General features: G+C 43.0%; 2 protein-coding genes across 7 annotated transcripts in view; one reads left to right on the forward strand and one right to left on the reverse strand.

The window, feature by feature from the left end:
- The first annotated feature begins 299 nt into the window (after positions 1-299).
- On the forward strand, positions 300-25,653 carry LOC146486974 (uncharacterized). Of its 3 annotated transcripts, XM_085091226.1 has the most exons (3): positions 300-443; positions 21,663-23,933; positions 24,126-25,653. In XM_085091226.1, exons 2-3 carry the CDS (start codon positions 21,667-21,669, stop codon positions 24,565-24,567), a joined length of 2,709 nt encoding a protein of 902 aa, XP_084947352.1. In that variant the 5' UTR covers positions 300-443; positions 21,663-21,666; the 3' UTR covers positions 24,568-25,653. The 3 variants fall into 3 exon arrangements, with proteins under 3 accessions (XP_084947352.1, XP_084947347.1, XP_084947359.1); XM_085091221.1 differs by having other exon boundaries at positions 301-443; positions 21,663-25,653; XM_085091233.1 differs by lacking the exons at positions 21,663-23,933; positions 24,126-25,653 and adding an exon at positions 2,066-5,198 and having other exon boundaries at positions 331-443.
- Positions 16,002-26,616, reverse strand: part of LOC146486975 (A disintegrin and metalloproteinase with thrombospondin motifs 6-like) — a 45,482-nt gene continuing 34,867 nt past the window's right edge. For 2 of the 4 annotated variants that reach the window (XM_085091186.1, XM_085091177.1), the window contains one exon: positions 25,361-25,848. In XM_085091186.1, the coding sequence (XP_084947312.1) occupies positions 25,693-25,848 (156 nt within the window). In that variant the 3' untranslated portion in view covers positions 25,361-25,692. Of the gene's footprint in view, positions 17,106-17,627; positions 17,839-18,167; positions 18,295-25,360; positions 25,849-26,616 lie in introns of those variants that run through there. The other 2 variants (XR_014858327.1, XM_085091199.1) reach the window with 2 other exon arrangements.

The following is a 26,616-nucleotide window of genomic DNA, read 5'->3' on the forward strand; positions in this document are numbered from 1 at the left end:
TTTTTTTTTTGCATCAAGTGGACTAGGACCTATGTGATTTATTTGACGGTTACAAAGGCTGCGATATTTCCTAAGCTGAGTGAGATCCGCTTATACTGAAAAATGTCCAGTAACTTTTAAAAGTGCGCCAGACCAGATCATTAGTCAGTGTTCCTTTCAATCAGGATTCATTTGATTTCCTTCTCTCGATTTTCTAGAATGTGCAGGTATTGTTGCTACCTTTTCACCGAAAAAGATCAAAACTCGTCACGTTTCCCCTTCAATTTGTCACGCAATCGCTTTAGAGTGACGTGCTGGTGCGCTCAGATACCCCGTATGAAGTTTCGCGGGCTCGCGCATTTTCTGAGAATTCGATAGCTCGCGGCGCGTACTCCATTCTCGGAATCACAACACTCGTACACGCTTGGTTTTCAACGTTGGAGGCTCGTTGTCGAAACTGTCAGGTAAGTATCGGTTGTTTTGATGTTTCTTTAGGCATGGGAATGGTTACTTTTCAGTCTAATCGATCAAACAATTGAGTAGTGCGATTGCTGTCCGCAATAAATGCACCAGTATGGCGATACATTGTATCAGAGGATTTAAAGCTCTGCCTTTCATATTCAAATCAATTTCAATGCCAACAGTTCGAAGCAGATAAGAAAACAGCGTCGCAATATTAGGGAATCTAAACCCGGCAAACTTGAAATGGCCGATGAGCACGTTGTGTAGAAGCCAGATCGGATTTCTTATCCACGTGCGAACGAAGGAACGAAGATGCGAGGAGAAGTGACTTTTCGTGGCTCGTACCAGTTTGGCTCTGGATATTGTGGAAAAGTTTCCCAGGGGAGCTACTGTCTGGCCATTCATTTTAAAGGAAACTTGATTTCCTGACAGTGTAGTTGTTGATGATGTGTATCAACTGTAGCGCCTACCGGGGAAAAATTAATGCATGTTCATTTAAGTTCATGTTCTCACGCCCTCGTTTTGCTCATTTTGTACGCTTAGATACAATCGTTAGCGTTAAGGATCGTTTTGTTCATGATAACGTTTATGGTAAAAAACCAAGCGAAAATTACAAGGTGCAAAGTGTTTTCTTGATACTATTTTATCTGGGTTTCATTTTGTAGCTTTTTGTGGGGTTTTTCCCTCTCACTTTCTGCAGTAGAAATATCACCCAGTGTTACCGCAAAGTTCATATTTTCCTGTTCATATATTCGGTCGGCTAAATGCAATTGGACTGAACTGACGAGGAACATTTTTAGCGAGTGCCGACGTGTTTGTAAGAGCTTTGGTTTAGTTTTCTACAGTAAGAAAATCCGTCGCATTACTTTGGAAGAAGAGGATTATAAACCATTTTAGCTAAGTTAGAAACCGAAGAGATGTTTTGCGGTCGAGCTAACAATTCAGAGGATCGTTTCTTAAAGATGTTTTTTTGTATGGGAAAAAAAATGAAACGAGAATTACAAGATATGACTTGCTTCTGTTATATTGTTCTCTGTGATTTTTATTTTGTGAGATGAAATGTCGTGCAAAATTTAATTCCGCTTTCACTTTCTTTGAAACAGAAACTTCAGCAACCCGGAAGAATTCATTAATGTTGATTGATTTCTAACAATGCTCTTATTTCTCCGCCTTGGAGTAAGATACCCTCCACCGATCATGACATGAACCACCGTTGAGTTTAATATTCCCCACCGTTTTTCAAACCTAGAATCGATCAACTCGTGCAGTAATGTACGCTGTCAGTTTTGATACATTTGTTTGTAATTTTTTTCTCGGGATCTGAACGAAATTCTTTATTCCGTCCGTAGAAGGCACGTGCACAGATACCACTTGCAGCAACCTAGATATGTATATTGTCATCCAACACGGATAAGGAAACCTAGTATTGTGATTTAGCTTTTTGTTACAGTTACTCCGATTTACAGCTGAATTAGTCCAGAAGGGAATTTGTTAGTATACAAGAAAGCCAGTGGTACCAAAAGCTGTTAAACCAGAAACGGTACGGTAATGACTTTCAAGTTTCGATATGACGGAAGCAGACTGATCAACATGTCTGTTTTCAACTTTTTGATTTTGTCTTCAGTAAAATGGCTTTGCAGCACACACCACTTGACTTATCCGTGAGTGGAAGAAAGGATCTGGGTGAAGGAAAAGTGACTTACTCATTTAACAAAGACCAGCATGCCAGATTGTTGTTGAGTAACCTTGCCAAGATGCAGGCAACCGAAGGAGGAATGCTCACTGATGTGGTTGTAAGCACCAAATCGAACGGCCAAGAACCGTTCCATTCCATACTACTCGCAGCTTGCAGCCCGGTTTTCAAACAGAGTCTTACAGGGAAGCACTTTGATTGCACCTCGGGAGTCATTTCACTGGGCGACATGACTCCAGATCAGCTTAAGGCCTTCCGCGATTTCTTCTACAAGTCTGAGATTCCTTTAGATGAAGGAATAGTACATGGCCTCCAACGGGTCGCCAGCAGGTACCGCATCGATTCCCTCGCGCAGTTGTGTGGGCAACGCAGAGATCAGCGGATGTCCGTTTTGTCGAAGCATCACGAAGATGTGTTGTCCCAACTACACGACATGTTCCAAAAATCCGAATTGGCCACTACGTTTTTGGAAGATAAGGAGTGCGGCGTTCAGTTTACAGTACACGGGCCAATAATCGCAGCAGCTTCTCCGGTGTTGAAAGACATCTTGTCCAACGAGTTGTTCGCTCAAGCGGGGACCAAATATCGCCTGAAAGAAATCACATCCAACACGCTGGGGGATCTCATAGAGTACATATATACGGGGGAAGTCACAATGGAAGGAGAAAACGTAGTCGATTTGCTAAATGCAGCATGCTGTTACGAAATCCCGTCGCTTGCCGAAGCCTGCTGTGATTGGCTTACGTTGGGGATGAATTCGTATAATGCAGTCGGCATTTGGTGGGTCACGCGGGAGACGGATTGTAAATACACCAGCGATCTTCAAAAGGAAGCCAAGAACTTTATTGTGGCCAATTTCATCAGCGTCTGCCAAGAAGACGAATTCCTTGAGCTCTTGTGTGAAGACCTGAAAGAAATCATACAGGACGACAATCTTTGCGTAGATGGTGAGGAAGATGTGTTCTCTGCCGTTGCTACTTGGGTGGAAGCGGACGAAGAAGGCCGCTCATCCTACCTTTGTGATCTCCTGAAATGCGTTCGGCTAGAGAATACAAGTCTGGAATTTTTGCGTGAAGTGGAAGAAGATCGTCTTGTGAAAAATTCCGTGGGATGCTTGCAAGCTGTTCACGATGCTCGTGCAAAGTTAGCATCTCAAGAACCCATTGAACGGAGTGCTTTTGATGGAGTTGAGGCAACCGACGTCCAACGTGACAGCATCCCAAGAGTTGAACCATGGCGAGGCGATGAAGAAGATGTCAAGAAAATGCTCCTGCAACAGTTCTTGGATTCTCAAGCAGAAATGCCCACCCTGAGGTCAACACATGATAGCGACGATGGTTTGGAGGAATTGACCAAGCAGACTCCACCTCGGGGCATCAGGAAGAACGGAAACCCTGATATGAGGTTGAGAGACAACAGGCGATCGTCGGGCCTCAATAAGAAGGATGGTTCCCCAGATATGCGTTTTAGAGTCAACAAAGGAAACAGTCAGAAAGGAGTCGTTGCTACGCGAAAAGAAGGTCCATTGAAAAGAGACGGCACCCCAGATATGCGTTTTAGAGTCAACAAAGATGCCTTTGGACGCTCATCTCAAGAAAACTCAGCTAAAGCTAAGAGTCCGAACGGAGTCGTTGCTACGCAAGGAGAAGGTCCATTGAAAAAAGACGGCACCCCAGATATGCGTTTTAAAGTGAATAAAGGAGCCTTTACGGGGTCATCTTCCCAGAAGAGTGCATCCCAGGTAGAAAGTGTTCCTCTCAAAAGAGATGGCACGCCAGACATGCGCTTCAGAGTCAACAAAACAGCAGTTGTGAAGTCTCCTTCTCCTGTCGGTACTTCAGGACCTGTGAAACAAGATGGTACGCCGGACATGCGTTTTGCTGTTAACAAACCATCCCGCAGATCAGCTTCTCCACAAACAAGCAGCTCAATGGCTCAGTCATCCGCTTATGCAGGCCCTCTGAAGAGGGATGGAACGCCAGACATGAGGTATGCTGCAAACAAGTCACCCCATGCCAGCCCAATGTCCTCAGGGTATTCATCTAGTGGCTCCCCATCATCTCTTAGTGGAAGTGTTTCTCGTCCAGGTTCTTATGGCCCACTGAAGAACGATGGTACACCAGACATGAGATATTCTGCAAACAAGTCGGCCAATGGCAGCTCTTCCTCATCTGGCAGTTCAAATTACAGCTCCGGATCGTCGTCTTCTCGAAGTAGCTACAGCACTTCAACCTACAGCTCCAGTTCGTCTTCCAGTGGAAGTAGCTATGGCGGATCAACTTCCTGTGGCCCAGTTAAGCGTGATGGCACTCCTGACATGAGGTATGCTGCAAACAAGTCGGTCTATGGTGGTCCTTCCTCGTATGGCAGTTCAAGCTACAGCGCTAGATCGTCTTCTTCTGGAAGAAGCTATGGAGGTTCGAGTTCTTGTGGTCCACTTAAGAGCAACGGCACTCCCGACATGAGATTTGCATCCAATAGACGCAAGTAAACAAGGAATCGCCGGTGCGTTTCCTGACATGTTGGTCAAGAGAAGACAAACGGGTTTCCATTGTTCCCATTTTCTGATATACGTAATTTCATGTTTTTCATGTTTTCTTGTTGGCATTGTAACCTGAGAAACATTTGTTTCCCCAGAGGTACAATTGCGCTATTTCATAATGCACGTTAGTATTTTGTATACTGGGAACAGTAGGTACAATGAATATACTCCTATAAAGTCCAAGAACACAAGTCTTGTCATAACTGTTAGGTTTTAGTTTTTCAACTTCAACGGCCACTTGATATATGCTGTGGTCTTAAGGTTTTTGTAAGCGATGCAAATGTTGTTTTTTATACTGTATCTCAGAATAGGTATTAATCGGTGATTTTGCGGACAACTTAAAATAGTTACAAAATTGAAAAATGTTGTTCTTCCCTAGCTACATATTGTATTACGTTATCGTTCAAGCGCATGCTTCGGTCCACTTCGTGTTAAGTAACGACCTAGTGGCATGTGAAAAAAAAGTTAAAAAGGTTGTATAAGATTTGGTAGCAAGTAATAGAACCATCGTTGTTGTTTGAAGCTTGTCTGTTCATTGTGTAGCCGCAGTAACAAGTTGAGTCATTAACAAGGTATCCAGGTATCACACGATGCCATGGTCGGAGGCTTATCTCCTTTGCATTCTTTCTCATCCACTGTTTTTTTCAGGTCGGTTTCTGTTGTCTTTACGCAGACCACTTCAATTTTTTGCACAACTTTCCCACACGTAGACGAATACTGCAAGTTAAAAAAGAAGAAGGGAAGATTTCAGTAAAGCGTTGAGCTTTTGTAGCAGTAGTTCCCTTTCCAAGCGAGTGTCAGATGCAAACAGAAAACTTCCGGGAAGAGGGAGAAAAAAATACATTTTCCCCTCCCCCATTTTTTCTTTGTTTTTCTTTTCTTATTTTTAATTAATTTATTTATTAATTAATTAATTTATTTATTATTATCATTATTATTATTATTATTATTATTATTATTATTATTATTATTATTATTATGGCTCCTCCCCGTAAGCTTTCGTTCGACTGCTAGGCAGACATTTTAGGGTTTGGTTAGAGCGGAATGGGTATCGGCTTACAGCGACAACCTCGAACTGGGAAAGAAACCTCATAAAAACATAGCCATCCACGACACATACGGTTGCCGTCTGTGGTTCAAAAACGTCTGTGCTTAACTTTAGCATCCCATTTACGCGGTAGTCGCGACTATCCGCAACTCCTATCCGACTTAATCTTCAGTATGATCTTTACTTTGAAGCGACAGGAAGTTTAAGCTGTATGTGTATTTAGCTAGTGAAACACATGCATGTCACATAAAACTTCGTTACTACTTTTAACGTTTAAACTGGTATTTATATTAAAAGACGGGTTTTCTCAAGCATATAACAGCAACAACGAACGATAACGATAGGCTCATAAAACCTGGTCTCGGCCGTTCTCATTTGAGGATTTTCGTTTCTAAATGGCAACGAAGTTAGCTGTTAAATGGTAGCGCCATTCGCCTATGCCCACTAGCATCCCACCGCTGTAGAGGCCTTAGCGAGTTCACAGGGATTTCGCTGTGAACATTGGCTTATGCAAGGCCATTCAGCCTGTAAGAGCCCATCGATGAACGGCACCAGGTCTTCAACCTGTGGAGAGCGCTTGACCTCCGCACGCACGAGCAGCTTCCTGTACTTAGTGGCGCTGCCGCCTGTCCAGTTTTTGCCTCTACAACGTCTTTCCGATCATCTCCGGTGGCTTCTTCACTGAGACCACTATCTCTACTAGATGGAATGAAAGACAAAGTTGCCTCGCTGAATACTAGTAATGCCAATACAAGGTTAAATTTTGGTTCGATTATTGAGAAGAACTAAAAGCATGTTATGAGAGCAACTACTTTATACTTTCTTTGAAAAAAGCTGTTGATAGAACGCCGCATTTTGATAGATTTTTCTAACTCAGATCAGAGAAGACAGAAGACTCGAGAAATGGCGGAAAAACACATGAAAACAAGGCAGTTTTCTTTGGAAAGCCGCTGCCTGGTTAGCATGAATTTTTGCTTAATTTTTCTCATCTGTCATTCAGGGCACTACCTCATTCGCGTTAACATTCAACATAACATCATGTTGCGTTAACATTTCTTTTTTACTTATTTAACTGTTTGTGAATTTGTCAACAATGACTGAGGCAAGTGCCTCGGTTTGCCTCGTACTGGCTACGGCCCTGGAGTCAATAGGACGTCAAATTGTGAAAAGCACAGTGAAGAAAATAACTGGTATCAGCGAGACCTAGGGACAAGTTAGGTTGAATTTTTATGCAGTCGGAAGAGTTAAAAAAGAAAGGTTAAAGAAGAGAGAGAAATTTTACAAACTACCATTTAATAAAGTGTCAGTTTGGAAAGCCAGGAAATACATTTGCTGATTAAAGGAAGCCGGTTGTTGGTTCTCGTCCCTGCTCCGTTCGTCTTTTTCCGGGTACTCCGGTTTTCCTCCCTCCACAAAAACCAACATTTCCAAATTCCAATTCGACCTGGAAACAGTGGACGAATAGCCACTCTGTGGATGTGCCTCTGAAATTCCCATTTATTTATTTATTTATTTATTTATTTATTTATTTGAAAACAACGAATTTATTTGCGTAATACATAGTATAGTCTGAAATGTCAGCCGTCTCTTCCCCCTAACCCACAGGGGGCGCCCCCTGTGGGTTAGGGGGGGGGGGGGGGGAGACGGCTGACATTTCAGACTATACATAGTACTGATACTGGAGATTCTAGTCAGTTGACTCTGGCTACAACAAGCGGAGTACTGACTGAAGGACAATCCGTTTATATAGGTGGATTACGTTACCGCCATGGTCGTGGTCAAAACAAAAGAAAATTTGCTCACATAGTTTGCATAAAAATGGCAGTGAACTCCCAGAGGAGAACATTTATTGTTCCTGTACACCAACATTGCCGCCATGACGTTAAATGCAAACCATCGATTAAGAAAAGTGAATTTTTTTTTGCCCTTTCTTTAACCGTTGCATTTTCGTTCAGCTTGCAATTGTAAACTGACAGGTACTAAACACAATGAGCTGTAGTTTTCTTCTTCTTCGAAAAGGAAGGTGAGACCAATGCATAAATTAAAGAAATGAAATTAAAGATGGACGTTAATTCTTGGACCGGCATCTTGCTTAATTGTGTCACCGTGAGTCATATGCAATAGTTTTTTTGCGAATTAGCATTGGCTGTATTATTTTGATCTGCAGCGGCTACGGGGCTTCAAAGTGGATGTTTTTCAAGGTATATATATTTTTTTTAGCAGGTGAACCGAACAAATTTTACTAATGTTACAAAACAGCGTCAATTTTATACAAAGCTATAAGTGTTTGGGCTCTGCTGGAAGCTGTTGAAGATTTATTCATGAGCTGAAAGGTAATATTATCCTGGGCTGAGAAATAAACAGACATACAACTGGCGTCAGTGATCATTTTGTCACTATTCATTAAATGCTTCATGATGGAGTGTCTGTAATATATTATTTATCACAATGCTAAATATCACGCTTTTCAGTTGTAGTCAAGCTAACTCGTTGCTAACCTGGGGCGCTTTTCATGAAGCCAAAATTTTCAGTTCGACTAGTTGAAATGCAAATAGTACGCGCGGATATCAGACGGAAAGTTCCTGTAACAAATGGACGACCCTCTGAGGTACTTCACTTTTTCCATTCAAATCGGTCAGAAGGGAAATTTTCGTCCCATTTGCACAAAATTTTCATCTCCACTTTCTTGTCTTCTTGTGTCATGACGTAAGTTTTTTTTTTATCTACCAATGATACTGAAAGTTGGGAAATCGCGAATGTAAAATCGCCAAAATTGAAATCAAAGGACTGATCGTTCTGTATGATTCTAGTTCGACATGGCTAGCCAGTTTTGCGATGAAAAGTTGCAGGCACTGGTACAACTCGTTCACCAGCATTCAACATTCATGTTCACTCTTTGTGTTTTAAACTTTATCTTCTCGCTCGTGGCGACTCTTGGAAATTTTCTTGTTATTCGTGCCATTTGGAAAGCTCCATCGATGCCAGCTAATTTGAAGAAGACTCTCTTAAGCCTCGCGTTTTCAGATCTTGCTGTTGGACTGTTTTCACAGCTAATGCACGGTGTCATAATGGCGGTGATGTGGAATATGGCGGCGAATCAAAATTATAACTTCGGCTTCCTTTGTCCAACAGTTTTAACAATTTGTTATTTACCTATGTTTTTTCTCGCTTGTGCATCGTTCCTTAATATAACCGTCATTGCTGTCGATAGACTTCTCGCCGTTTCTCTTCATCTGCGATATCATGAACTTGTCACTTCAAGACGGGTCGTTGTCGCTTTGGTGTCTTTATGGCTGACAAGTGGTATTGCTTCCTCTATAATCATTTCATTTACAAAGCACTATGGCATGGTAGCAGCGGCCGTAGGATGGATTGGATTTCTCTTGACAACTGTGGCATATATTCGTATTTTCAAAGTTGTGAGATATCACCAGAACCAAATACAAAGTCAACTTCAACAGGCGAATCATCAAGAAATGGAACTACACCGAGAGAAGAAGTCCGCCTTTAATGCTCTGTTTATTTATGTTGTTTTTGTTCTCTGTTATCTTCCATATTTTTGCGTTTTAATGTTTCATGAAAATAACGGTCCTCGAAGTTCTCTTTTGGCACCATATGTCGCTACACATTTCTTGATTCTTCTCAATTCTTCGTTGAATCCCCTCGTGTATTGTTGGCGATATCGAGAAATTCGTCAAATTGTGAAAAGCACAGTAAAGAAAATATTGGGAATCACCGAGGCGTAGGGGCAAGTAAGGTTGGATTTTTATGCGGTCGGAAGAGTTTTAAAAGAAAGGTTAAACGGGAGAGAGAGAGAGAGAGAGAGAGAGAGAGAGAGAGAGAGAGAGAGAGAGAGAGAGAGAGAGAGAGAGAGAGAGAGAGAGAGAGAGAGAGAGAGAGAGAGAGAGAGGAATTTTTACAAACCACATTAATAAAGTGTCAGTTTGGAAAGCCAGGAAATACATTTGCTGATTAAAGGAAGCCGGTTAAAAACAATGAATTTATTTACGGAATACATAGTTCTGATGCAAGAGATTCTAGTCAGTTGACTCTGGCTGGACTGAAGGACAATGGGGTTAATATCTCATTAGTCCGTTCAACGGAAGTTTATATAAAGCCTACATACCAATGTGATCCTTTGTCATAGCAATTTTTTGGCTGCAGTTAGCAAAGGAAGTGATTTTGGGAGCGATTTTGTGCATAAACTGTACACTACGTTATCAAATGTTATATAAAATGTCGTCAGTTTTTATTGTGTTTGACATGTATCCTGTACAACCTGTAAACTTAGCCATTCCTCGAGAGTGACTGCTTAATACAGGTTCGACTGTATAGTAATGTTTAGGGCGGTCACTGCAAATCCCCCAAACTGGGAATGAAGGGCTATTAGAACACAAAATTTCCGGTATTAGAAATAATTATAGGATATTAAAGATAAACCATTTCTCAAAAAGTGATATCGGAAGTGTATTCCATTTATTCATATTCAATTGAACGCACCCTTGGCGTTTGTTCAATGTTTGAATTCAAATTTCAGTGCATATAATTAGTAAGGCCAGTTATTACTATAGAAATGGAATGAATTTTTTTTAGGACTATTGTCCTAATAGTTCCCTGGCTTGTTATCCCTGTGAAGGAAATATTGTTCAGTTTGGAGAGGTGAAAGATTTGACCTCGGGTGAATTGGAACCCACAACCTCTAGATTAGCCCTCTTGACGTGAAACGCAAATGAAGCGCAATCAAAAGCGAGCACACTTGTGAACTTCGACGTGGACAAAGGAAGTGAGGAACGACGGGAAGAGCACTTTCAACGTTGCCCGCGCTCCTCGTGATATTTCATTCTCTCCAGTTTCCGCGAAAGCGGTCTTATTTTTCGCTCTCCAGTCTCCACTCGATCGTGAAAGTGGCCTCCGTGGAGAAAAGAGATGGCAGTCGTCGAGCAAGTGAAGAATTATTGCAATCGTAAAAAGTGTTGTCTAAAGAATATTTCCTTTATTCTTATTGCAGAATACAGTCAAATAAACGCAACCCCTGCCTTTAAACTCTCCATTAAGAGAAGTGAGTTTCTATTTTTGCCCTTTCTTTTATTGTTGCATTTTCTTTCAGCTTCCAATTGTAAACTGAGAGGTAGTAAACGCATCGAGCCATAGTTTTGTTCTTCTTCGAAGCTGAAGGTGAGACCAAGGTATAAATTAAAAAGTATAATTAAAGATGGACAATCTTGCTTAATTTTGTCACCGCGAGTCAAATGGACAAATGCCATACAATTTTTTTGCGAATTAGCATTAGCTGTATTATTAATTTCTGTAGCTGCGGGGCTTCAAAGTGGATGTTTTTCCAAGGTATAGGTTTTTTAGCAGGTGAACCGAACAAATTTTACTAATGTCACGAAACAGCGTCAATTTTATACAAAACTATTTTCGTTTTCAAGTAAACAAAGCGTTTAGGCTCAGCTGGAAACTGTTAAAAATTTATTTATGTGAGCTGACAGGTGATTATCTTGGGCTGAGAAATGAACAGACATACAACCGGCGTCAGTGGTCAGTGATCATTTTGTCATTATTCACAAACGCTTCATGACGGAGAGTCTCTAATGTAGGCTTTAAGTTATCAGTTGGTTTTATTAGGCGGGCGCGTTACTTTCAAATTAAAGCCGCGCAATTAAAGACGCCTATAATTTTGTATGATCTTTTCAAGCGGTAAAGATAAATTAGTGAAGCTAACTTGTTGCTAACCCGGGGCGTTTGCCATTAAGCCAAAATGTTTCGGTTCAGCCGGTTGAATTGCAAATAGTACGCGCGGATATGAGAGGGAAAGTTCCTGTAACAAATGGACGACCTTCTGAGGTACTTCACTTTTTCCATTCCAAGCGGTCAGAACTGAAATTTTCGTCCCATTTGCACAAATTTTTCAGCTCCACTTTCTCGTCTTCTTGTACCACCACGTAAGTTTTTTTTATCTACCAATGTGTTTGCAAGTTGGGAACGAATAAAAAAATGCCTTTCCAGTCACGGAAAGTTTCCGGCGGTATCTTCCAACCGAAAATTTTGGTTAAATAGAAAGCGCCCCTGTTGTTGCATAATTGTATATTAAACAATTATTATTCTACGAGTGTGCGTTGCATATGACAAGATAGATGCACAACTAGGCGCGCAGCGCCAAGTTGGCTATAATTAATTATTAAATTCTCAGCCTCGGATAATGCATTTCTAGTCATTGGTTCACTAAATCCCGGTTGTCAGCTCTAATATCATGGGTGACAAATTACTCCTGGGAGAGCGGGAGGGAATAACAAACTGTCGAGGGATCACACGCGGCTGAAGCGACGAGCTAACTAAGAACGAGGTCAAAGTGTCGCGAACATGAGACGATGGCGCAACGCGATCTCCGTCCAGTAATTCCAGGGTGATGATGTCATGGCCAAAACGGTGAAGGACTGAGCTTGGAAAAGGCTTGTGGAAATACTGACCGTTGAAGAAGCCACCGGCTCCCGTGCTGCATGCATCGGTAGAGAGAGACAAAGGATCGTTGCACCATGGGACAGTTTTGATGATAGTTACACCGTTGTAAAATGGGAGAAAATAGCACCACCATCGCAGATCATTTTTGTTGTCAGGCGAGAGTGGACAGACAGACGATAATTTATGGACGCGTAACGTGTACAAGAGGGTAGACATGAAAACGCGGGCGGGACGAACACAAGCAGTGACGTAGGACATCACTCCAAGAAGAGACTGCAGATTGGTTCGAGAGACGTTGTCAACGGGCAAGAGCGACGAGCAGCGATCGAAAAGCTCCTGTACACGTTCGGGAGAAACGGAGACAGTCATGTTAGCAGTGTCGACCAAGACTCCAAGGAAAACCATAGAATTGGCTGGAGGGGACGCTTTTTCAGGCGTGGTATCCAGGTCTAACTCTTCCAGTAGGGAACCCAAAGTCTGGAGAAGCCTCCGCTGACTTATCAGGAATTTCAGCGCCACCAAAATCATCAATGTAGTTTGTGCAGTGGAAGCCTAGATCTCGGTACATGAAAGTGATGGCAGTAGTGGAGCGTTGGCGCATCATGGCGGAGGAGCGAAGGCCAAAAGGGGGGGCGATGTCGAAGTAAAAGGCGTCGCGGCGACGGAAACCAAGGAGATGATAATAACGTGGGTCAACACGTAATTGTCTGTAAGCTCTGCTGAGGTCCATCTTAAAGAGATGACAATGACGGCCTTTCAAACGGATTATGTCCAGAAGAGCATCTACCCCGGGTAGACGGGCGAGACCGTTCGAGAACGGATTGGACGAGAAAGGACCGCAAGTCGCACCGAGTTCGCACTCGCGGGTGAGGTAAGAGTCGATAACATCTGGTCTGGATAATGCGGACCGGTGATTTCTGGCTGAGGATATAGGAGTTTCGCCGATGGCATAGCCAGCGGGCCAGCCAAATTCGAGGAAATCGCAGAGGTGCATGTCGGGGTAGGTTGCTAAGCGACTCCGCCATGCGGGGATGTTGAGATTCGAAGGAACGGGAAGACGCAACGTAAAGGCGTTTGGACCAGAGGCGCACTGAAGCTGGGCGTGGAGAGCAATGAGATGTGGGAATAGAGAAGATTTCAATGGCAATCGCTGGACAGGAGACGAGGGGCCGACGCCAGGCGGGTTGGAAGACGGAGAGGGTTGTGGATGAAGTAAGGTCTGGCTCGAGGATTCATCGGGAGAAGAGGCTAGTCAAACTTTGGAAACTGTGTCGCTACGGCGAAGAGGAACCGGAAACTTCCGCTTTGGACAGGTGAACGCTTGATGGTCAGAGCGCTTGCACACTACACAGATGTGGGACTTAGGGCAATCTAGTTTGGCACAGTTGTCATACCAGCTCCAGGCGTCGCAGATTTGGTGGCGTGCGATGGCGGATTGAGATTCCGTAGGGGGGTTTAGTGGTTTTGAACCAGGTTTGGCAGCTTTGGGTGGAGAGTTGGCGAGAAGACAGGTGGGGAGAAAAAATGACTGCTTAAGAGGCTCGAAGCTGTCTCCCCAGTTGACTAAGCCCAACTCAATCGAGCGACTTTATAATGGTAAGACCGTACCGCTGACCACTGGTAGGACGACGCGAGTACCATGAGCTCATGGAAATGCTCGATAATCGTTTCTCTATTTGGCTTATCTGCGCGCTGCTGAACGATAACGGAATAACCCGCACAGAACTCGGCAAAAGAAAGGTCAACATTTAGCTTTGGCTCACCTGGTGCGTATATGTGTGGCCATTGTTGTGGGTTTGTGATTTTCTGCGGCGCTTTCACATCACCCAGGGACTTGTTATTTGTGGCTGTTTCAGAGGTTTGAGTTGCGCCGCCAATCCTGCTTTCGAGTTGGCCAACTGGAGGCGCAATTCAAGTTTTCTTATCTCGCGATCTTGATTTTCCTTAAGGAGTTGAAGGTGAGTGATTTCATCGTCGCGGCTTGGGGGCGTTCCGGCTTTAATGTGCTCTGGCAAACCCGGTGGAAAGTTGAAATTTGGGGTATCAGGCGTAGATCCGGAAGGACGCGTCTTAGGAATAGCCCCTTTCTTGTCCTTTTGTTCCTTCTTCTCCTGCTTGTCGTTAATTTTGTCAATTTTAGGCTCGGTGGTAAAGAGCTGTGACGTTGTTGGGTCTGCTGGGTCGAGCGATGGTAGATCCCAAGCGTAATCGGGACTCAAATGACGAAAACTGCTGCGTGTGACACGAGGGCTGTTTGGCATAATGGCTTACCGGCGAAGAGCGTCGAAACTTTGATGGGAGAAATGGGAAACGAAGCACAATAACAAACTGTCGAGGGATCACACGCGGATGAAGCGACGAGCTAACTAAGCACGAGGTCAAAGAGACGCGAACATGAGGCGATGGCGCAACGCGATCCCCGTCAATAATTAACCTAAATTTCGGCGCGAAATTTCAGCGCTAATTTATAATTTCACATGTGAAATTACAAAATTGCTATGGCAACATCTCAGTGCCAAGATGGCGTCCAGGTTTAAAGATGTTACGGATGAAAGAAGTTACAGAAAACCTAAATACGCGAAAGATCACAATTAACTGGGTGAGAGTTTCTGAGAACAGGCCGATGAAAATGGCCTTGAGAAAAACCCTGAGACGGTTCGTCCTGAGCAGTTGGATAAAGTACTCGAGCGGTTTTTTGCCTGCGTGTGTAAACAAGACGCAACCGACCACGTAATTTGTCAAAACGCGCGCGAAATTATGTCCTAATTTCACTCGTTACCATTTGATTACTAAACACATAGATTCCATTTTGCCGGGCGTCTGTACTCTGATAATGCACAGATGACGTCAAAACGTGGTGAGAACAAAGAAGTACGCTACGAGCCGCAGGCGAGTAGCGTGACTGATGTTCTCACAAGCAACGCTGACTCTTGCTCACCCTCTGAAGAGGGATGGAACGCCAGACATGCGGTATGCTGCAAAGAAGTATTCTGCTCTCCCACTTCTCATTCTAGCAGCCCTGGAGCAGCCTCAGTGTCACAGATGTCCTCTTCTAGAACTCCAAGTGGCCCTTTAAAGAGAGATGGGACGCCAGACATGAGGTATGCTGTAAAAAAGTCACCCCATGCCAGCCCAGTATTCTCAGGGTATTCATCTAGTGGCTCTATGTCATCTCTTAGTGGAAGTGTTTCTCGTCCAGGTTCTTATGGCCCACTATAAAGAACGACGGTACACCAGACATGAGGTATTCTGCAAACAAACCGGCCAATGGCAGTTCTTCGTCATCTAGCAGTTCACATTACAGCTCCGGATCGTCGTCTTCTCGAAGTAGCTACAGCAGTTCCACCAACAGCTCCAGTTCGTCTTCTAGTGGAAGTAGCTATGGCGGATCAACTTCCTGTGGCCCAGTTAAGCGTGATGGTACTCCTGACATGAGGTATGCTGCAAACAAGTCGGTATATGGTGGTCCTTCCTCGTATGGCAGTTCAAGCTAGACCAAGCTACAGCGCTGGATCGTCTTCTTCTGGAAGAAGCTATGGAGGGTCGAGTTCTTGTGGTCCACTTAAGAGCGATGGCACTCCCCACATGAGATTTGCAGCCAACAGACGCAAGTAAATAAGGAACCGCCGGTGCGTTTCCTCACGTGTTGGTCAAGAGAAGACAAATGCGTTTTCATTGTTCCCATTTTCTGATATACTTAATGTCATTTTTTGAATGTTTTCTTGTTGGTATTGTAACCTGAGAAGCATTTGTTTTCCCAGAGGTAAAATTGCTCTATTTCACAACGCACGTTTGTATTTTGTATACCGAGAACAGTAGGTACAATGAATATACTCCTATAAAGTCCAAGAACACGAGTCTTGTCATAACTGTTAGGTTTTAGTTTTTCAACTTCAACGGCCACTTTATATATGCTGTGGTCTTAAGGTTTTTGTAAGCGAATCGGATGAAATGTTTTTGTATACTGTATTTCAGAATAGGTATTAATCGTTGCTTGCTTTAGCTATCAATCGGTTGCGAATTATATTTGAGTTTTATGGTAGCACTGTTTAAGATTATTCGAATGTTGTTACGTCAGGTCGACCCCCAGAATGATGTATTGTTACCATTGTAGCAATTTCATTATCCACTGACGTCTTTGTGGGCTCGGTCAGTTTTTAAAGAATATGGTTCTTGTTTCAGTGGCTGGTCGATGTTAGACTGGTCTAAGAACAAATCGCAAACTACGTATAAAAACACGTTAAGAGGCATCGCATGATCACAGTTTATTTAGTAAAGTACCTTTACTGTTATTGAACAAGGAAGCGAGATAAAAATTGCGCGCAATTGTAAATGGTAATAATTTCGCGTTAGAGTTACAGAATGTGGTATTCCTCAATGCGTGGATTTGTTTTCTTTAGTCTGATGTGGACTAATCCAGGAACAATTGTCAATTTGCGAAGTTTTATTTATTTAGCTCACACTTTTTATTTCATTCCTTTCAAGTGGTAGAAGCAGGCACTGGTAACTTTACCATCATTCTGGTGATTTTGCGGACAACTTAAAATAGTTACGAAATTGAAAAATGTTGTTCTTCCCTAGCTACAAATTGCATTACGTTATCGTTCAAGCGCATGTTGCAGTCCACTTCGGGTTAAGTAACGACCTAGTGGCATGTGAAAAAAAAGTTAAAAAGGTTGTATAAGATTTGGTAGCAAGTAATAGAACCATCGTTGTTGTTTCAAGCTTGTCTGTTCATTGTGAAGCCGCAGTAACAAGTTGAGTCATTAACAAGGTATCCAGGTATCACACGATGCCATGGTCGGAGGCTTATCTCCTTTGCATTCTTTCTCATCCACTGTTTTTTTCAGGTCGGATTCCGTTGTCTTTACACAGACCACTTCAATTTTTTGCACACCTTTCCCACACGTAGACGAACACTGCAAGTTAAAAAAGAAGAAGGGAAGATTTTAGTGTAGCGTTTGTAGCAGTAGTTCCCTTTCCAAGCGAGTGCCAGAAGCAAACAAAAAACTTCCGGCAAGAGGGAACAAAAAATACATTTTCCCCTCCTCCATTTTTTCTTTGTCTTTCTTATTTATTATTTCTTTTCTTATTTATTTATTTTTGTTTTGGGCTCCTCCCCGTAAGCTTTCGTTCGACTGCTAGGCAGATTTTATGGGGTTTGGTGAGAGCGGAATGGGTATCGACTTTCAGCGACAACCTTGAATGGGAAAAAAAACCTCATAAAAACATGATTTTAACAAAAAGTATCGACGTCCGGGGGTGTAGCCATCCACGACACATACGGTCAAGACCTTGACTACCCTAAGGAAGCCATCCCGCGAAAGAAAAGATGGCACATAGGTTTCAAAAAAAGGCTGTTCTTTTTTCGAACTTTATTAATGATGGTTGTTGACAGCAGGTTAACCCCGCGGGGTCTGGATTACGAGCAAAGTACTTACCGGGCCAGATTTCGCTGTGACCCACTCGGCAGGGCAGGACTGTGTTGTGCATGTCTTATGTGTCGAGAGTTTAGGTCCCGTGCAGCGAGATTCCTCTACTTCAATCTCTATACCATGTGACTCATCAGTGCAAATAACCTCCCGTGTTTTCTCCCCTTGGTGGCCGTCGTTGCAAGTCTTGGAACAGTCGGTTCATTCTCCGGTTTTCCATCTAAAGATGGCCACCAAGACAAAACTGTTCTAGTATGAAGGGCTAGCTCAAGCTCAAGACAGTGCACTGTAGTGGGAGTGTGATTTTTTTAACCACCAAACAAAAGTTTGTGAAATATTCATTTCAAAGATTTGTGTTTCAAAACAAAACCTTTGCTGAGTACGGTGCGTAACACTGCAAGACGTTTTTCAGTTCTAGAGAAGGAAAGATAGCTGAACGTTGCCGTTCACAGGGAAATTAGCCTTGTTCTCTTGTATCTACACTAGTACACTGTTTGTGTTCTTACGCCTTGTTTTCCAAGGAAAGAGGAGGACTTCATATATTCTTACCTCGCTGGACACTCGTGAGTATTACATTCAATAGTTTCATCACCAGGCCTCTTTGCCCCACAAAAGTGGTAACCGACCATAGTTTGGTCATCAGAGCGGACACAGGTCGCTTTGATCAGCACAGTACCTACATAAGAAAAGCCCGTTATGTATAATATACAAGCAGCAGAAAGAGGGGTATTCCTTCATTTTAGTGGATATCCGTTCAGAAGGCCTTGGACACCTCAGAAATTTGGATGTAGTTGCAAAGAAAATATCAAGTTTTTTCAGGAAAATGTCAGCTCAAAACTTCGTAACGCTAGAAAATTAACCAAGGGTTGTGTATGTGTTTGTGTGTGTGGGGGGGGGGGGGGGGGGGGGGAGGGAGTTCCCCTTTTTTTCTCTCACTTTTTCTCGCTCCCCCTCCAGGGAGGTTGATATTGGAGGACGCGCTACGCAGCGACTATGCCCTATTGTTTTTTACCTTTCTCTACACGTATTATTAGAAAGCTAAAAACCACCCCGGCGTACTAAGGCTGTGGATTATTGTCTCTGGCCTTATATGGACTGGAGCTAACGTTTTTACTGGCCTGCACCGCAGACGGACTATAACCCCCGGTTTTTATTAGTTCTCGCAAGTTCTCACTTTGTTCAGCCGGTTCCGTAACAGGGGCTTTTGGGGAAGTCGGCTCCGCTGCTGAGGGAAAGGTGCCCTGTTACCTTGAACCGGGATCTTTTTTTACATCAAGTGGACCAGATCTTCTTCAAGGAACATAGTGTTTATTGCAGATCTTGACTCATTCTGTTACAGGCAAAACTCCAAGAGCTTTTACTGCAGAAAATGTTTTTATATAAGGGCCGTAACCAAAGTTTTTCGACAACTCAATTTCAGTTGCGTAAGCTTAGCAAATGGAGGAAGTTCTAAAGGTATTACTTTTCGCGCCATTACAAACTGAAGCTCATTTCTTATTCGAAAGAACAGCAGGGGTTCAACACCTATGTGATTTACTTGACAGTTACAAAGGCTGCGATATTTCCTAAACTGAGTGAGATCCGCTTTTACTGAAAAATGTCCAGTAACATTTAAACTGTGCGCCAGACCAGATCATTAGTCAGTGTTCCTTTCAATCAGAATTCATTTGATTTCCTTCTCTCGATTTTCTAGAATGTGCAGGTATTGTTGCTACCTTTTCACCAAAAAAGATCAAAACTCGTCACGTTTCCCCTTGATTATCCCTAATAAATACCAGGTGACCCCAATTTTGGATTTTTTTCTTTGTCTGTTTCTCGCGCACTGGCGCACTTTCCGAGAATTCGATAGCTTGGGGCGCGTACTCCATTCTCGGAATCATAACACTCGTACACGGTTGTTTTTCAACGTTGGAGGTTCGTTGTCGAAACTGTCAGGTAAGGATAGGTTGTTTTGATGTTTCTTTTAGGCATGGGAATGGTTGCTTTTCAGTCTAATCGATCGAACAATTGAGTAGTGCGATTGCTGTCCGCAATAAATGCACCAGTTTGGCGATACAGTATATCAAAGGATTTAAAGCTCGGCCTTTCATATTCAAATCAATTGCAATATCAACAGCTTGACGCAGATAAGAAAACAGCGTCGCAATAATAGGGAATCTAAACCCGGCAAACTTGAAATGGCTCTGAAATGACCGATGAACACATTCTGTAAAAGCCAGATCGGATTTCATATCCACGTGCGAACGAAGGAACGTAGATGCGGGGAGAAGTGATTTTTCGTGATTTGTACCAGTTTGGCTCTAGATATTGTGGAAAAGTTTCCTAGGAGAGCGACGATGTGGCCATTTATTTTAAAGGAAACTTGATTTTCTGACAGTGTAGGTGTTGATGATATGTTCTCACGCCCGGGGTTTTTCTTCTTCCACTTTCTGCAATAGAAATATTATCCAGTGTTACCGCAAAGTTCATGTTTTCCTGCTCATTCGGTCGGCTAAATGCAGCTGGACTGAACTAACGAGGAACTTTTTTAACGATTGCCGAAATGTTTGTAAGAGCTTTGGTTTAGTTATAAATCTACAGTATAAAGAAAATCCGTCGCATTACTTTGAAAGAAGAGGATTATATTAAACGATTTTAGCTAGGTTAGGTACCGAAGAGATGTTTTAGCGGCGAGCTAACGAATAGAAGGCTCGTTTGTTTAAAATGTTTTTTTATTGGAAAAAAAACAAACGAGAATTACAAGATGTGACTTGCTTCTGTTAATATTGTTTTCTCTGATTTTTATTTTGTGAGATGAAAGGACGTGCAAAATTTAATTCCGCTTTCACTTTCTTTGAAACAGAAACTTCAGCAACCCGGAAGAATTCATTAATATTGATTGATTTCTAACAATGGTCGTATTTCTCCGCCTTGGAATAAGATACCTTCCACCGATCATGACATGAACCACCATCGAGTTTAATATACCCCACTGTTTTTTAAACTTAGAATCGATCAACTCGTACTCAAGAAAATTAAGGCATGTTACTCAAAAAATCAAGGGGGTGGTCAATCTTCTGAAGATTTAGCTGTAACGTCGTAAGACTTTGGCAGCATAATATGCTTACAAATGTCAACATATTGACATACACAACTTATGCAAATTGGGTCACTTGACCTGTTGCGGCCGAAACATTTATGAAAACATTTGAGAAAAAATGGCACCACTTTTTATTGCCTCCTGGAGGCTGCCAGTAGTTTTAAAACTTTGCCACTGTCAGGCACTTCATTTCTGTGCTCGGGTTTTTTGAATATTCCTTTAATTTTGAAAATAAACGGCATTTTTTACTAGTACCCAGTCCCTCCAAAGTAAAATTGGCCGTTTATTTTCAAAATTGAGGGAATATTTAAAAAGGCCCGGGCACAGGAATAAAGTGACTAACAGTGGTAACGTTTTAAAACTACAGCCAACCCCTGGGAGGCATTAAAAAGTGGTGCCATTTTTGCTCAAAAGTTTTCTTCAATTTTGCATCCGCGAAAGGTCACGTGACCTAATTTGCATAAGTTCTTTATGTCAATATGTTAACATTTGTAAGCATATTATGCTGCCAAAGTCTTACGACGTTACAGCTAAATCTTCAGAAGATAGACCACCCCCTTGCTTTTTGAGTAAATAACTTAAGACCCATGCCTTAATTTTCTTGAGTAGGGTAATGTACGCTGTCAGTTTTGACACATTTCAGTTGTAATTTTTCTCGGGATATGAACGAAATCCTCTTTTCCGTCCGTGAACTACCACTTGCAGCAGCCCAAATATGTATATTGTCATCCAAGACGGATATAAGAAACCTAGTATTATGATTCAGCTTTTTGTTACATTACAAAGTGGTTACTCTGATTTAAAGCTGAATTAGTCCAGATGGGTATTTGTTAGTGAACAAGAAAGCCAGTGGCACGAAAAGCTGTTAAACCAGAAACCGGGTATGGTAATGACTTTCAACTTTCGATATGACGGAAGCAGACTGATTAACATGTCTGTTTTCAACTTTTTGATTTTGTCTTCAGTAAAATGGCTTTGCAGCACACACCAATTGACTTACCCGTGAGTGGAAGAAAGGATCTGGGTGAAGGAAAAGTGATTTACTCATTTAACAAAGACCAGCATGCCAGATTGTTGTTGAGTAACCTTGCCAAGATGCAGGCAACCGAAGGAGGAACGCTCACTGATGTGGTTGTAAGCACCAAATCGAACGACCAAGAACCGTTCCATTCCATACTGCTCGCAGCTCGCAGCTCGGTTTTCAAGCAGAGTCTTACAGGGAAGCACTTTGATTGCACCTCGGGAGTCATTTCAGTGGGCGACATGACTCCAGATCAGCTTAAGGCCTTCCGCGATTTCTTCTACAAGTCTGAGATTCCTTTAGACGAAGGAATAGTAGATGATCATGACCTCCGACGGTTCGCCAGCAGGTACCGCATCGACTCCCTCGCACAGCTGTGTGGGCAACGCAGAGATCAACGGATGTCCGTTTTGTCGAAGCATCACGAAGATGTGTTGTCTCAACTACACGACATGTTCCAAAAATCCGAGTTGGCCACTACATTGTTGGAAGATAAGGAGGGCGGCGCTCAGTTTACAGTACACGGGCCAATAATCGCAGCAGCTTCTCCGGTGTTGAAAGACATCTTGTCCAATGACTTGTTCGCTCAAGCGGGGACCAAATATCGCCTGAAAGAGGTCACATCCAACGCGCTGGGGGATCTCATAGAGTACATATACACAGGTGAAGTCACACTGGAAGCAGAAAACGTGGTTGATTTGTTAAATGCAGCATGCTGTTATGAAATCCCGTCGCTTGCCGGAGCCTGCTGTGATTGGCTAACCTGGAGGATGACTTCGTATAATGCAGTCGGCATTTGGTTGGTCACGCGTAAGACGGATAGTGAATACACCAGCGATCTTCAAAAGGAAGCCAAGAACTTTATTGTGGCCAATTTCATCAGCGTCTGCCATGAAGATGAATTCCTCGAGCTCAAGTGTGAAGACCTGAAAGAAATTATACAGGACTACAATCTTTGCGTAGACGGTGGGGAAGATGTGTTCTCTGCCGTTGCTACTTGGGTTGAAGAGGACGAAGAAGGCCGCTCATCCTACTTTTGTGATCTCCTGAAATGCGTTCGGCTAGAGAATACAAGTCTGGAATTTTTGCGTAAAGTGGAAGGAGATCGTCTTGTGAAAAATTGCGTGGGATGCTTGCAAGCTGTTCACGATGCTCGTGCAAAGTTAGCATCTCAAGAACCCATTGAACGGAGTGCTTTTGATGGAGTTGAGGCAACCGACGTCCAACGTGACAGCATCCCAAGAGTTGAACCATGGCGAGGCGATCACAAAGAAATCGAAAGAAAGATGCTGCAAGAGTTGCTAGATTTTCAAGCAGAAATGCCCACTTTGAGGCTAACACATGACAGTGACGATGGTGTGAAGGATTTGACCAAGCAGACCCCACCTTGGGGCATCAGTAAGAACGAAAACCCTGATTTGAGGCTGAGAGAAAACAGGCGATCGTTGGGCCTCAATAAGAAGGATGGTTCCCCAGATATGCGCTTTAGAGTCAACAAACATACCCTGCAGAAAGGAGTCGTTGCTACGCGAAAAGAAGGTCCATTGAAAAGAGACGGCACCCCAGATATGCGTTTTAGAGTCAACAGAGATACCAGTCAGAAAGGAGTCGTTGCTGCGCGAAAAGAAGGTCCATTGAAAAGAGACGGCACCCCAGATATGCGCTTTAGAGTCAACAAAGATACCAGGCAGAAAGGAGTCGTTGCTACGCGAAAAGAAGGTCCATTTAAAGCAGACGGCACCCCAGATATGCGTTTTAAAGTGAACAAAGAAGCCTTTAGGCGGTCATCTTCCCAAAAGAGTGCATCCCAGGTAGAAAGTGTTCCTCTCAAAAGAGATGGCACGCCAGACATGCGCTTCAGAGTCAACAAAACAACAGCTGCGAAGTCTCCTTCTCCTGTCAGTGCTCCAGGGCCTGTGAAACAAGATGGTACACCGGACATGCGTTTTGCTGTTAACAAACCATCCTGCAGATCAGCTTCTCCACAAAGAAGCAGCTCAGTGGCTCAGTCATCCGCTTATGCAGGCCCTGTGAAGAGGGATGGAACGCCAGACATGAGGTATGCTGTAAACAAGTCACCTAATGCCAGCCCAATGTCCTCAGGGTATTCATCTAGTGGCTCTCTTTTATCTCTAAGTGGAAGTGTTTCCCGTTCAGGTTCTTATGGCCCACTGAAGAGAGACGGTACACCAGACATGAGGTATTCTGCAAACAAGTCGGCCAATGGCAGTTCTTCCTCATCTGGCAGTTCAAATTACAGCTCCGGATCGTCGTTTTCTCGAAGTAGCTACAGCAGTTCAACCTACAGCTCCAATTCGCCTTCCAGTGGAAGTAGCTATGGGGTATCAACTTTCTGTGGCCCACTTAAGCGTGATGGCACTCCTGACATGAGGTATGCTGCAAACAGGTCGGTCTATGGTGGTCCTTCCTCGTATGGCAGTTCAAGCTACAGCGCTGGATCGTCTTTTTCTGGAATTAGCTATGGAGGGGCGAGTTCTTGTGGTCCACTTAAGAGCGATGGAACTCCCGACATGAGGTATGCTGCAAACAGGTCGTTCTATGGTGGTCCTTCCTCGTATGGCGATTCAAGCTACAGCGCTGGATCGTCTTTTTCTGGAATTAGCTATGGAGGGTCGAGTTCTTGTGGTCCACTTAAGCGTGATGGTACTCCTGACATGAGGTATGCTGCAAACAGGTCGGTCTATGGTGGTCCTCCCTCGTATGGCAGTTCAAGCTACAGCGCTGGATCGTCGTTTTCTGCAAGTAGCTATGGTGGGTCGAGTTCTTGTGGTCCACTTAAGAAGGATGGCACTCCCGACATGAGATTTGCAGCCAACAGACGCAAGTAAATAAGGAACCGCTGGTGCGTTTCCTGACATGTTGGTGAAGAGAAGACAAACGCGTTTCCATTGTTCCCATTTTCTGATATACTTAATTTCATGTTTTTCATGTTTTCTGGTTGGCATTGTAACCTGAGAAACATTTGTTTCCCCAGAGGTACAATTGCGCTATTTCATAATGCACGTTTGTATTTTGTATACTGGGAACAGTAGGTACAATGAATATACTCCTATAAATTTCAAGAACAGGAGTCTTTTCATGACTGTTAGATTTTAGTTTATCAACTTCAACGGCCACTTTATATATGCTGTGGTCTTAAGGTTGTGTAAGCGATAGAAATGTTTGCTGTATACTGTATTTCAGAATAGGTATTAATCGTTGCTTGCTTTAGCTATCAATCGGCTGCGAACTATGTTTGAGTTTTATGGTAGCACAGTTTAAGATTATTCGAATGTTGTTAAGTCAGGTCGACCCCCAGAATGATGCATTGTTACCCTTGTAGCAATTTCATTATCCACTGAAGTCTTTGTGGACTCAGTCAATTTTTAAAGAATATAGTTCTTGTTTCAGTAGCTGGTCAATGTTAGACTGGTCTAACAACAAATCGCAAACTGACATCGCATGATCACACTTTATTTAGTAAAGTACCTTCACTGTTATTGAACAAGGAAGTGCAATAAAAAATTGCGCGCTATTGTGAGTGATAATAACCTCGCGTTAGAGTTACGGAATGTGTTTACTGGTATTCCGCAATACGTGGATTTGTTTTCTTTAGTATGAAAAGGACTTAACCAGGAACAATTGTCCGTTTGCGAAATTTTATTAGCTGACACCTTTTATTTCATTCCTTTCAAGTAGTAGAAGCAGGCACTGGTAACTTTACCATCATTCTGGTGATTTTGCGGGCAACTTAAAATAGTTACAAAATTGAAAAATGTTGTTTTCCCTAGCTACAAATTGCATTACGTTATCGTTCAAGCGCATGTCCCGGTCCACTTCGTGTTAAGTAATGACCTAGTGGCATGTGAAAAGAAAAGGTTAAAGGGTTGTATAAGATTTGGTAGCAAGTAATAGAACTATCGTTGTTGTTTCAAGCTTGTCTGTTCATTGTGTAGCCGCAGTAACAAGTTGAGTCATTGACAAGGTATCCCGATATCACACGATGCCATGGTCGGAGGCTTATCTCCTTTGCATTCTTTCTCATCCACTGATTTTCTTAGGTCGGATTCCATTGTCTTTACGCAGACCACTTCAATTTTTCGCACACCTTTCCCACACGTAGACGAACACTGTGTCGGGAAAGAAATAGTAACTTGATTGTTCTGTGATTAAATATTAATTAGAAATTGACATTTGTAGCGCAAACAAGTTAGATTTCGTGACATAAGATTTCACAATAATGTAGGCAAAGTCCGAGTATATTTACGATATAAAATGATGTAACTGCATGCATTTTCTTAAGGCTGGTTTCCATATGATCGCAGATCGCAATAAGGTCTGCGATCGTCTGCGATCCTGCGATCGTGATCGCAGACGATCGCAGAAGATAGAACCATGTTCTATCTAAAGGCTGGTTTCCATATGATCGCAGATCGCAATAAGGTCTGCGATCGTCTGCGATCCTGCGATCGTGATCGCAGACGATCGCAGAAGATAGAACCATGTTCTATCTAAAGGCTGGTTTCCATATGATCGCGGATCGCAGATCGCAAACAATCGCAATTGATCGCAGGAGATAGAACATGGTTCTATCTTCTGCGATCGTCTGCGATCACGATCGCAGGATCGCAGACGATCGCAGAAGTAGTTTCCATATGATCGCAGACGATCGCAGACCTTATTGCGATCTGCGATCCGCGATCATATGGAAACCAGCCTTTAGATAGAACATGGTTCTATCTTCTGCGATCGTCTGCGATCACGATCGCAGGATCGCAGGATCGCAGACGATCGCAGACCTTATTGCGATCTGCGATCATATGGAAACCAGCCTTTAGGCTAAATAAGGTGAGAGAACGTGCGATTTTGTAATAAACACTTAATTTAGATACATTACA

Source organism: Pavona decussata, unplaced genomic scaffold (genome assembly GCF_977016875.1).
Source record: "Pavona decussata unplaced genomic scaffold, jaPavDecu1.1 SCAFFOLD_19, whole genome shotgun sequence".
Lineage (NCBI taxonomy): Eukaryota > Metazoa > Cnidaria > Anthozoa > Scleractinia > Agariciidae > Pavona > Pavona decussata.

Excerpts from the sequence above, each read along its gene's own strand:
- LOC146486974 (XM_085091221.1), top strand. The coding sequence starts at position 21,667 with ATGGCTTTGCAGCACACACCAATTGACTTACCCGTGAGTGGAAGAAAG.